This window comes from Tympanuchus pallidicinctus, unplaced genomic scaffold, assembly GCF_026119805.1.
Source record: "Tympanuchus pallidicinctus isolate F22 unplaced genomic scaffold, pur_lepc_1.0 scaffold31, whole genome shotgun sequence".
NCBI lineage: Eukaryota > Metazoa > Chordata > Aves > Galliformes > Phasianidae > Tympanuchus > Tympanuchus pallidicinctus.
Genome location: NW_026294749.1, coordinates 9168867 through 9181654, shown reverse-complemented (window position 1 = coordinate 9181654; position 12788 = coordinate 9168867). Strand labels below are relative to the sequence as shown.

The following is a 12788-nucleotide window of genomic DNA, read 5'->3' as shown; positions in this document are numbered from 1 at the left end:
AGAACAGTCTCAGCTGTGCAGACTGCAATGTGGCTGCCAGCAGTTTGTTTGTTTGTTTAACCTAGCTTGGCCAGCCAGCTCCTAATATTTCCTACTATTCCATGAACAACACAGATCACCTATTGGATTTCAGGCACCTTTCCTAAATCATGGATTAGCATCAAAATGACAACAGAAATTTCACGTCAAAACTCCATACCTCACAGAAGCAATGATTTCTTAAGATTTCATTTCATAAATACAGTTCCTGTAGTGACTGGGAATAACAGACTTTGACTGTTCAATCTCTACTTCAGTGCAAAAAGCCTCAGCCCCAACAAAAACAGTCTATCCACAGGTTCATTGCTTGTGACTTCTCCCAGTACTCAAAGCCATAGAAGAAAGCTTTACAGATTTGCTATATCCTCTACATCAACTTACCAGAAAAGTGTGTGCTGCTCCCTTTGCCTGTTGCCAAATTGTGAATATTCATTCCATGGCTGGGGCTCATGCTAGGGCTACTAAAAGACCGTGGGCTAACAGGGTAACTATCCTGAGATTTTGGACTGTGGCCTCCCAAACACCGCACTTCGCTGTCTGTACCATTCACCATCTCTATGAACTGGCGCACCCTAAACAAAAGACAAAGAAGTTAAGCTCGTAAAACAATTCAGACACTTCAATTTACCAATGATATCAGTGATTTTAGTGTTAAATGCACTTTAAAACAGTCTGACTCAACAAAATGCTGGATGTCACTAATCCAATCATCAGCAAACAGAGTATTCGGCCAAAATAGGAAACTATGAAGTTTATGAGGGAGAAGAACAGGAACGTTATCTTTGAGGATAAACTCTGGCAATAAGTCCTCAAAGTTTAGAGCACTAAGATGTATTTTTTGTTTTGTTTTATTGGCAGGGGCAAGCGTGTTTCTTCAGGATACATAATTCTGTTGTCATGCCTGTTATTTCTCTCAAAGATAATACAAACACACTTTGACTGCCTGGAACAGTAAGGATTAAATGATAACTTCTTTAACATGAAACATTTACACCGGAAAACAGTTTAGTAAGCAAACTCACATACAAACCTTCCTTTTAGAGGTGGTTACTCTTTGTCAATTTTAAGTAAGGAGATTTTACTATGGGTTTTGATGAAGTTTAGAGCTACTGCTTAATGCTTTAGGCTTAGGTAATCTTAATGGAGCAGGCAAAATTTAGCAAGACAGATTGAGAAAAAGGTAACATACAGTTGATGTTAGAGTGAGGTCTTTCATCAAATCACATTCTGTGATAAGTCTGCAGTACTATCACACGAATTCTGTTCAGCACTCGAGTGCGACAGACTTCAAACATTTCAAGGAAATTAACCGAGTGTAAAAATTCCAGTGCTTTGTTTTTATATAAGCAGATTTTTTCCCACATTCTAATGTCGTGACATGATAAGCAATTTTGGAGGTTCAGCACAGCTGGCAAGTAGAAATGCCAGAATGAAGGTGAATACTGCATGCCCACGAAGCTACAAGGACTCTTGGGGATTAGTGAATTTTCACTGTCCAGAGAGGTTTGCAGTTCAGTGACAAGGAGTGCAACAACTCATCAAAGAGGTGCTTAATGTCAGTCAGCCATTTGGAGGAACAGACCAACTCATGCCACCAGACTCTTAACCCTCTTGTATGTGACACTATCAGTTACATTTTAAGTTTTACTTGACACTGAATCCGATTAAAATTCATTTTTAAAAGTACAGAAACTTAGTTCTAGAGGACAAGTCTACAGCAAGACGTGAACTACGCTGCAAAACCAGACCTTGATGACAAAACCTAGTTTAACACGTAGCAAATAAATACAGCATAAAGAAAAAAAACTACACATTTTCTAAAAAATGCTGCTTAACTTTAAGTTTCTGTGAAAACTTTAATTGTCTTTTCTCAGAAGGTAATTGTGTCATCTATAAACACACATCTGTATAATTTGAAGACTCACTTTAATGCAAATAAGAGATTAGGATTTCTTTCTAGTAAACTTGGATACAACTGTTGTGTTGTTTCAATGGCTTCTCCCATTCTTCCTGCTAAAACCAATTTCTGAATTCCTGTTCACCAAAAAACAAATAAGAGATTAGGATTTTTTTCTAGTAAACTTGGATACAGCTGTTACGTTGTTTCAATGGGTTCTCCATTCATCCTGCCAAAATCAGTTTCTGAATTTCTGTTCACCAAAAACAACAGTTAAAACGACAGCTAATGGATTAATACACGTAAATTAGTTATTACAAGACACTGCAACCATTCATCAACAGGGCTGTTCATTAGAAAGGAAAAAAAGCTTAAAGAAAAATCATGCTTCCTTAAAAAGTTCAATAGGCAGAGTGAAGAGTCAGACTCTACCTACAGCTATCTAAACAAGTACTAAGTAAATACTTTTATGGTCAGTGTGTAACTGTTTTGAACAAGGACTGCTCATTTAGAGCTAGACTAAGATTGGAGACATCATATTTCTCAGTTTCATACCCTTGTATACAAGCACATACCAAACTACCATCCCCCAAGAATGTCCAAATTACTTCCCACACTCCCAATGGTTCCATTTCAGCCAAAAAAATTAGCGTCTCTCACCTGCAACACATGCTTAAAACCAGGTTACAGATAACTCAATCTTTCCACGGCAGACTTGGCAGCTTTAGTTAATGCTTCTGCTGCTGTAACCTGGCACAAGCCTCAAACAGCCTCACAGCTCTAACCACCAACTGAGAAATTGATCCTAATGAAAAACAATCCAACAGACAAGCTATTCTTCCACCAAAGCAGTTTCCCCATGTGCTGTGTCATGCAGTCACACAAATGCTTGTGTTCATACAGCAGGGATCAAAATGAATGGGGGAAGGCACTGTTTTCATCAGGCTGCCAAACAGCACAGCCAAAGCAAGTGAGAAGCTATTAGTTCCCCTTCTCCTCTCTCCCTTAACTGTAAACTGGAAAAAAAAATTGACATTTGCTTTAACTCAAAGCACTTTCTAAACTCTAACCTTTATCACTGAGAGAAAAGTTTAAACTTTTATCAACAGCCTTATATTCCTGTTTGTGAGAGATAGGGGTCAGTCACAAGCACTAGTTTACAGACATTACACACGTTTGTTTAAGACAGATCACAATTTTCCATTCAAGCTAAGGACAACAGGTAATTTACCACATCCTGCTACATCAAACAAGCTCCAGGAGTATTAGTGCAGTTCATCTTAGCCAGCTGTTCATATATGCACAGCTTTACAGGAAAGTAAAGAACTGTACTATGAAACAGTGCTGAAAGAATATTCTACAACAATCTTTAAGAGAAAGATCTATGCAGTATCCATTTAAGGGAGAAGGGAAAAGGAAAAGAAGATGTAATGTGCTTTCCAGCCTTACTTTGTCTATTTTTAATGGAAGCTAATTCTTCTAGCACAGTCTGGTCTGTGGACCTGGCGAATGCCTCTGCTGTTGCACAGTATCCATGGTGAACTAAGTAAGATGACACCATTCTAAAAATAAACAAAAATAAAACCCAGAAACATTTATTAACTAGATGTGCAACCGAGAACTCCTTGAATGTAAAGCTTCTGTTTCTGGAAAAAAAATAGTGACCGAATCAAAGACTTCTATTTGAAGTTCAGAAACTTCTGTCCAAGTCAGACTAAAGTAATTCAGTTAAGATTCAGTATCATCTCCAAACACAGTACTAAGCCAGCAAAAATAATTACATTACAATGACTTTTAATAAAATTGTGATCCAAAGTTTGACCAATCATAATACAGTCTGCGACTCGAGCTTCTTTATTACTCATGACACAGACTGAAGTGATTCAGTTTGCATTTTCACCAGGAAATTAATGCAAAGCCAAAGCCACCATTTTTGCACTTCACACACAGAGGAGCCACAAGCTACACTGGCATGCCAAAGGCTAAGGAACATTTCCAGTTGCTCAAGTATTATAGCTGACCATTGTGCTTGTGGCAATTTTTCCAAAACACACCAACCCAAACTGGATAGGTCAAATCAGAAGATTTACACTTATTACAAATTCTTGTTTAAGTAATGACAGAGAAATCTCCCTCGAAAAGCATCTGCTTAATTCATGTGCTTAATTCACATATATTCACATATAATTCATATACATATTCACAGGTTTTTGAATAAGACATCAGGCACGGCATCCTAAAGACCTCTGAAATCATCAGATTAACTTTTTTTTTTTTTTTTAAAGTGAACAATATTCAAAGTCTTACTTCTGAATCATTGTTTGCCATTCTCCTTCCCGATCTCCTATTGGAAACCTGTCAATCTGTGCTTGAATTTTGGTTCTCCATTCTCGCATATAGTCTTCAATATCAAATACGAATGGGTGTTGTCCAAAATTAGCATCCACAACTTCTCCTGGTGTCTGCAGTCCTACCGTAGGGTACAAGTTTGGCTGCAAGAAATTTTTTAATTAGTTTTCTCCTCTTATACCTAATTCCCCACCCCCCCCCAAAAAAAAAAGAAACAACAGAACTCTGTAATAACTTCAATGTCACTAGTAGTGTGAAAAAGCAAATACCCCTGGATCATACATCCAGCATTTGAAGCAACTTCTACCAATTCAGCAATACAATGACAGATGAGTTTTATTCCCAATGGTCACCATTCTTTATTTTGAAATAAGTAACAAGGCTTGCGAAGGGGCTGGAGAATATGCCCTATGAGGAGAGACTGAAAGAACTCGGGCTGTTTAGTCTGGGGAAAAGGAGGCTGAGGGGAGACCTTATTGTTCTCTTCCAATATCTGAAAGGTGCTTACAGCACAGTGAGGTTGGTTCTGCTCTCTCTGGTGACAGGACAAGGGGAAATGGCCTTAAGTTGTGCCAGGACAAGTTTAGGTTGGGTATCAGGAAATACTCCTTTACAGCAAGGGTTGTTAAGCACTGCAATAGGCTGCCCAGGGAGGTGGTTGAGTCACCATCCCTGGATGTGCTTAAAAACCATTTGGATGTGGTGCTCAGGGACCTGATTTAGCAGAGGGTTGTTAGAGTGAGGGTAGGATGGTTAGGTTGTGGTTGGACTGGATGATCTTTAAGGTCTTTTCCAACCTGAGCAATTCTATGATTCTATGATTAAGTAAGGCTTAGTGATCATTCTCTTTCCAGTCAGAAAAGGCACTTTTTAAAACTGTGCTAAAGTTTACAACTTTCGGTTTGAATTTCACAAAATATTAAGTACCAATTTTTAAATGATTTTCCAAGACCAAGATTAAAATTTCTTTTAAAAGAGAATAAAAATTAAACTTACAAAGTGGGCCATTTTCCTTTTGGAGTGAAATGCTTAGAAACATCACTGAATTTTAATGGTAAGAACTGACAGGATAGAGGACTCATTAACCTCAAATCCAAGTGCAATGCCTAAAAAGAACAGCAACAGCGCATTGGGGGTCTCACGAATTCCTGAACTTGTATCTAAAAAAAACTTTAAAGCACTCATTGTTGCCTCAGTTTTATTTTCTGGTTAGAGATTAAGTCTCAATGCAAACTTGAAATATGCCAAATACGAGAAAAGTAAAGTCTGTGGGTTGAGATTAACTTTCTTAGCATCTCAGAAATGGTATGGCAGGCAGTTAGCTTTTGGCTTTATGTTTGATATATCCATATCCTACTTACACCACAATCAATGGTGTTATGGTATAATGGTATGCTGGTCTACAGAACTGTGTACTGAATGAATGGCAGTCATGAGTACAAAGTTATCACCAGATAGGCCACTAAGAACCTGAAGCCCAGTGAAACTAAAAGAAAAATACCCTGATTGTTAAAACCATTCCAAAGCCTCTCTTGCTTCTTCTCTACTCTGGCTTTCTAAATTAGCCTTGTTTATAATGTTATCTAACCTACACTAAGCAACAAAGCACAAGTCTTAAAGCTTCTGATGCAATGAAAGCAATCAGCTCTAATGCGAAGGGGTCCAGCTTCAAACTTTAGGTGAAGATGTCAGTTTTCCTGTGCTGGTATCATAGCAAGTACTCCTGCTAGCATCCCACAGATCCAGGACAGCAGCAGCTTCCTTCGTGAAGCACCCAACCCTGTGCCACCTGCTTCATTTTTCCTCCCCACCTCCTATGGCCATAGCTAACAGAGCAGTTGGCCAGATGGAACCATTACACTCTGTGCCCTAACCAGACTGAATCAGAAATAACTGGATGAGAAAAGCAAAGTAAGTGCAGTATCATGCCTGTACCAATAGCATAGGGAACGCATTTATAGTGATCTTAAGGAAATACAATTTAATTAACCAAAAAGATAGAAGACTTCAAGTACCTGCAACTTCCTCAAAAAAAACAAAACAAAACATTTTAATGTTTGATCTTATGAAGCAAATTTGTAATGTTTTTGAAAGCTAAGCATCAAGCATGAGTTACACTGACAATGTCTTAAGTACCCAGCCTTTCCACATATGGTAACACAGCTGTACACATATGCACAGTGCTGGTGTTTCATGAAGCACTGATCTTTACATAAGGCCTGGCTCTGTCAAATCAAGTACAAAGTAAATAATTGTATGTACCATTCATTCCTACACAACATTCTGGTGGAAGTTCACTAGAATCGCTTGAACACTGAATACCTGAATAGCAAAAACCCTGTGAGGTTCGGTGTAAAAACAGAAAACTTTTTGCTTCAATTAAGAACTCATCATTTAAAAGGTGAAAGGATCTGATTTTAAATCAGTGAAGAGGATTTTCGGTGGGTTTCTGAGGAATACAAGCTAAATGCAAGTTAAATCTAAACATTGGTTTATGTAACACGTAGAAAGTTGTCTGAAAATGCACTTGTCTTACCGGTAAATCTGTGAAAGCGATGCCTGTAATGAGGAGAAAATTAAGATTAGTTTCTGTATGTCTGGCTTCTAGTCACATTTTCTTAAGTATATCATCACACGTTCAGAAAACTCACCCAAACTATCTCAAAATAAGCAGTTACTGATGGCATTCATGATGCTCAGGCACAACTGATGCGCTTGGGTAATGAACAACAACATTTGGCAAAAAGTTATTTTCTTTCAAAAGCACATAATTTGCCCACAGTTTTTCCCAGTAGGGCCAAAGATTTAGCAAGCATCATGCAGATATGCAGACTAAGAAATATGAAGGTTATTGCTACAGATTAAAATTTAGAGGGAAAAACCTTCTACGTGCATGTCTTAATATTGAGATGTCAAGGCTCATCCATGTCTTGCTTGCCATTATTTTTCTTTGTAAGCAGGCAATATCTATAAACAGCACATGCCTGTAATACTCTGAACAAGGATGGTAGATGTTTCACTCTAGCTCACCCCAGGGTGACTTTTTTGTGATCAGAATAGCTTGATATTCTGTTACATAATTAAAAGCATCTATCCACCCACCCACAGGACCAAGACACCGATGCTGTCATCTCAAGATTAAAGAAAAATCTGACCTCCGTGCATTTCAGGAACTTCAAGCAGATCAGGGGAAAAAAGCTATCATTTAAAAATAAATAGGAGGAGGTTTACTTCTCCAAATAGCCAAATAGTAACAGTACTCTGTATTTTTCTAATTGTTGGAATTGTGACTTCAACTTTTTTCTTCTAGAAGTACATAATGACTCAAATCCACTTACCCCTTGAAACCTGTATTTATTTTCATAATCACTGCCTTTTCAAATGTAAGATTAAAACATAGCTTTTAACCTTTTGTCCTAAATCCCACCACTGCTTTCTGTCTCCATTCTTCACCAAGATTTCAAACCTTGAGAGCAACTGAGTTCTTACAGCTTTGGTACAAAAGGATGACGTATCTGGTAAATATTTCCTTTCATCACACCTCAAAGCTATCTATCATTTTACCTACTACTTTTTCACTTATTTTTAAGTGAAGAGTTATAAAAAAAAATTTGACACATTTTGAAATCCAACTCATTCTATTCCAAAACAACCACAACCATCATTAAGGTAAAAACAGTTAAGTGGCAAGAGGCAAGTGTTTCTGGTGCCCTCCTCTCCCAAATTCCCTCTTTTTTTTTTTAGAGGGGGTAGAAGGGGAACGTTCCTCATCCAATCCCGGGTTTCACATTTGCAAAAATCTTAGCTTAGACCTTTCTGAAGCATGAAATTCCATACTGAGCCAAAGATCCCCAATACTACTGTTACATCTGCAGCCCAGAAAAGAAAACTGTGTTGTCTGATTTGAGATTTTATGAATCCTAGACAACAAGAAGCAACAACACAAACCTCTAATTCATTTTTTTCCCCTGAATAGAGAATCAGAACTCCAGTTTTAGAAAGTCAGTCTAGCAAAGCCCACATCAGAACAGGTTTCTTTCTGAAATCCACAAAGTGTTTATCAGACCCTCTGCTACAGATGACATTTTACTTGCCTCTCCTCTTTGCCATTCTATTCCCCTCTTTAAACAGATTTCTGTCACTTGGGAGTGTTAATTTCACAGTTGGCCTAATCTAGTCTCTATTAAGACCTTCACTGAAAAAGAACTTTTACTCCTTCCCACTAAGCCCTTCCGTGCACGTGATCACAACTGCTACTAGTTCCAAAAGATGAAAGAAGGTAGATTACTCCTCTCAGCTTTAACCAAGTTAAACATTAGAATAAACAAAACATCAGTCTTATCTTTCAAATACATCACTACACAGTGCATGGTTCAAGCATACTCATTCATTTATATTAAATCATGATAGAATCACAGATTTACTTGAAAGAAACCTGTGGAGGCATCGTAGCCCTGCTCAAGTAGCAGGCAAAAGAACTCCCAAGTCAGATCCATCTGCTCAAGGCCAGAGCAAACTGTTCTGTTCTGAGAGAATTCAAGCCATGCCCTTCGTTTTACTACTTTCCAAACTTCCTACATGTTTGGAAACATGAGAAAGTTAAATAATGACTTTAAGACTCTGCAATCTCAGTATCTCATTTCAAGCTAGCTTCTCTTTTCCTTATCACATTTCTATCCATGACAGCTTCTCTTTTTTCTGAGCCTTATCCTTTGAATCTTCTTACTTCCTTCAGCACAGTTCCAAGATCTTGGGACTTGGTAAAGAGATCCTACTCTCTCCTTAATGCAGGAAATTGATTTTTTTTTTCTCTCTTTACACTACTTTACACTTTGCTCCTTAAATTGCATTAAGTTACTGCATTCTTGTACATTCAACCATCTTCAAATTCTAGAACTATTTGTCTTGCACAATGCTAAAGTGTACCATAAGTATCTTATGGGCTTAGTGGTAGTGCAATTTGTGTAATTCCTGAAAATATCCCAACTACACATGACTCCAGATGGGGAATCCAAGAGACACTGCTCTCCAAGATTTGCTCAAAATAATGCTAGTTTTATATAGGGCTTAGTGAAGGTTAAGTGCTCCCTATACAGCAGAAATGAATTTAAAATTTGAAAGCTGCTCCAGAAGTAACATCTCCCATTTTACTATGCCATCCTGCAACATCAGAGGCAGATGTTGGTGGTATGGCAGTAGAAGTTGAACCTTCCTATCAACATTCTGTCACATGCTGTCGCAGTGCAGCAGACAGCAGCAGAGGGGCAGTCTGACAGAACGGCGCCTGCCTTGGAAGCACAGATGAAGCAAAGATGTGTCACTGATTTCCTCCATGTGGAAAAAATGGCACTCATTGACGTTCACTGATGCTTGCTGACTGTTTAGAGACCAAAGAATGGATTCGAGCACAGTGAGGCAGCAGGTGGTGCATTTCAGCAGTGGTGGCTGTGGCTAAACTTTGCTAGTGCAGATTGTTACAAGTGCAGCATGCACTTTTTCACGGCTGCCAGAAACACCCAACTAACAGTGGTGGCTATGTTGAAAATGAGAGTTTTGCAGCTAAAAACAGGCTCTCACAAATGGCGTTACTGTGCTCTTTGTATCAACTTCAGGTTGCGTGGAAATAAAGAGGAAGGCATTACTTTCAGAGTAACCTATGTATCCATTCTCCATTTCTTCAATACTCTTATCAATTGACTTCTATTATGAACATTAAGTATTTGTGAGTTCATAAATGTAAGTCCTATGGAAGGAGATGCTATGGCAAATCCTTCCAAATTCACAAGGCATGTTAGTGCATACAACACGTATGAAATTATTCTTTGCAATTCTTCATTTATTTCATAGAATATAAGGTTACTGAAAGAACTATTCAAATACATCGCTCCTAGCATGAGCTGTTTCTGATTTAAAATACGTAGGAAGCATCAGATTTCTAGACATAATGCTGTCATTAAGAGATAATGTTTCTCCATACCCAAGCTATGTCCATTCTTTGTGTAGAAGCACGTATTGTTGATAAGGTTGACACAACAACCAATGACATCACCCGTAGTAAATGTTGGGCCATAGGGTTGTCCAGTTCCAGAGGAACAGAATGAATGTCCATCATCTCCATGGTAACCATATGAATGTTTATCCCAACCTAGAGGACAAAGCGTTTACAAGTTGTTCATTTCCTTTATTACAAAAATAACAGAAAGACAGAGCAAAGTTAGTATATTCTAACCAGGATAGAAAGATCAATTATTATGCTCAGCTGTCTAAGATTTCTTATGCAACTAACAGAACTGTTTCATTTAAAAAAAAAATCACAACAGCTTCTTTTATCAAAATGGCTGAACAGGTGGCTCCATTTGCAGTACTTAAAAGGCAATACAAATTTAGAAAACACTTTCCCCTTAAGCAAACATGCAAAATTATCAACACCAAAAACATCCTCAGCTGCAATGTTGAAATTTCAAAGCTATCTGTACATCTGACATGCTCTCCTCAAAAGCAGTGAAGATCTTCCTGCTCTTCCTTTCATCTTACCAAACTGTTGCCTCCATATTTCATAATCAAATTCTTCCTAAAACCCAAACATACATCTCTGGGGAACCATACTTCAGTTCCTGGTCGTTCTTAATGACTACTTGTCAGCAAACAATTTCTGCATAATAGCAGAGTCTCTAGACTACAGTGGCCCTAAGCTTTGCCACCTCCATCACAAAAAGAAGGAAAAAAAAATATTGATACAGATGAAAGTCACAGGCAGCAGGCAAGTCATTACGTATGCAAACATGGCACTAATTCTGTAGGCAAAGATGCTGTAGAACCAGTTAAGAAACCTCACTGCTGTACTAAACAAATTCACAGCTTCTGATTCAACACTCTGCAAAAACTCCTAGAAAGGGAATAAACTTTCAGGCACCACAAAATATTTCCTAACAGTTCTATTAAATGCTTATTCAAAATGACAGAGCAAGATCTCTAACACAAGCTACCAGTTCCACTGGGTAATATATATTATGACTAAGAGTTTATACTGACAATTCCACAATTATTTTTAGCAGATGACTGTGGGTTTATTCTCTCTCTTCAATTTGCTGCATAAAATTTTTAATGTATTTTCATACTTAGGTCCTTAATCACTATGACCCATGCCAGACTCTTACACTGTAGCTTCAATTGGCAAATTAAGCATCTCCCAGTAAATTAAATACTCAAAATTAATGCAGTTACACTGATCAGTTGCATCTTTAAAAATTGTTTGTACAGCACCCTAACTGATATTCAAAGAGAGAGAACATGGTCACTCAAAAGTCAATCTGGCATGATTTCACACTCTGTATATAGTTAGTTTCCCAAGAAAACAGTTTTCTTTTTTCGAAAGACAACTAACAATGTACAGAAAAACATGCATGCACACAGAGCTTCTTTAAATACTATACAATGATATTATTGACAGCTGTTAGCAAGACTGTGTCCTTGACTGTGTGCAGCAATGGAACAGTCAAAGCTTGAAACTGTGTCATACGCCCTTCTTACTGAGGTTGGAAATGCAAAAGTCTAAGTGACAGCAGGAGAGCTCATTCCATGTCTGACAAGAAAGTTTTTTTACCTTAAGAGCTAATCTTTATCATGACAGTTTACAGAGTAAGGAAATCTATAGCTTTTTGAAAAAAAAAAAAAAAAAAATATCAGGAAATATGACTAAAACTTTTAAGTCTATTTGTTTGCCTAACCTGCATAACCTGTTGTCAGTGTACAGGAACAAATATGCAGTAACACAACAGAAAGCAAAGCTTTCTACCTGCAAGTTCTACATGCTGCAGATAAACAGATACAACACAGATGTCATGCTACACTCTGGTGCTTACCAGAACTCTCCTATGAAGCTCAAGTAGATTTCAAATCAAAATGAACCTACCAAATATAAAAAGTACTAAACATACCTGGTAACCTGTTCATGTTGACACCCTGTGCCGAAAGCCCAATCCCCATGTACCTGTAAAAATGAAATAAGAGAAGAAATTTATGTCTCTTACAAAAATATGTATACATGGGAGATGTTGTCAAGAAGCACTGTATGCATTAATCATACACCAATTAAGCCACCAAGATGTCCTTTAATACTGGCACCACAGCAAGAGAACTCAACAGAAAAGTCATTCCTGCTATACACTGTTTAGTATAGACAGTCTCTGTCAGATGGATTACATTCTTCTCTTCCAGGCATCTTAGGTTACTCATAGAGAATACAGACAGTACTTAAAAGTTCAGAGCATGAATGTAGAAAGTGGCCTAATCACATTTTTATTCAATGCGTGCAATCCTGTTTTGCAGTCTGGATTGAGTGATTTTGTGAAATGTAAGGAAAACTGCATATTTTCAGGAGCAAAGCGCATCCTCGCGTGACACTCACAGGAAGATCAAACTAAAACATTAAAGGCCTGGATCACAGAGCAGAATGCTACCTTAAGACATTTAACAGTAATATTACTTAGCTGTTAGGAATCTG

At 37.8% G+C, this 12788-nt stretch overlaps 1 protein-coding gene across 1 annotated transcript in view; it reads right to left on the bottom strand.

The window, feature by feature from the left end:
- RANBP9 (RAN binding protein 9) overlaps positions 1-12788 on the bottom strand; it is a 37534-nt gene that overhangs the window by 7167 nt on the left and 17579 nt on the right. Inside the window, exons 3-9 of the mRNA XM_052697791.1 lie at positions 12223-12275; positions 10263-10430; positions 6822-6844; positions 4244-4428; positions 3386-3498; positions 1965-2073; positions 421-611 (exon numbers count right to left, since the gene is read on the bottom strand). Coding sequence (XP_052553751.1) covers positions 421-611; positions 1965-2073; positions 3386-3498; positions 4244-4428; positions 6822-6844; positions 10263-10430; positions 12223-12275 — 842 coding nt within the window. The remainder of the gene's footprint in view (positions 1-420; positions 612-1964; positions 2074-3385; positions 3499-4243; positions 4429-6821; positions 6845-10262; positions 10431-12222; positions 12276-12788) is intronic.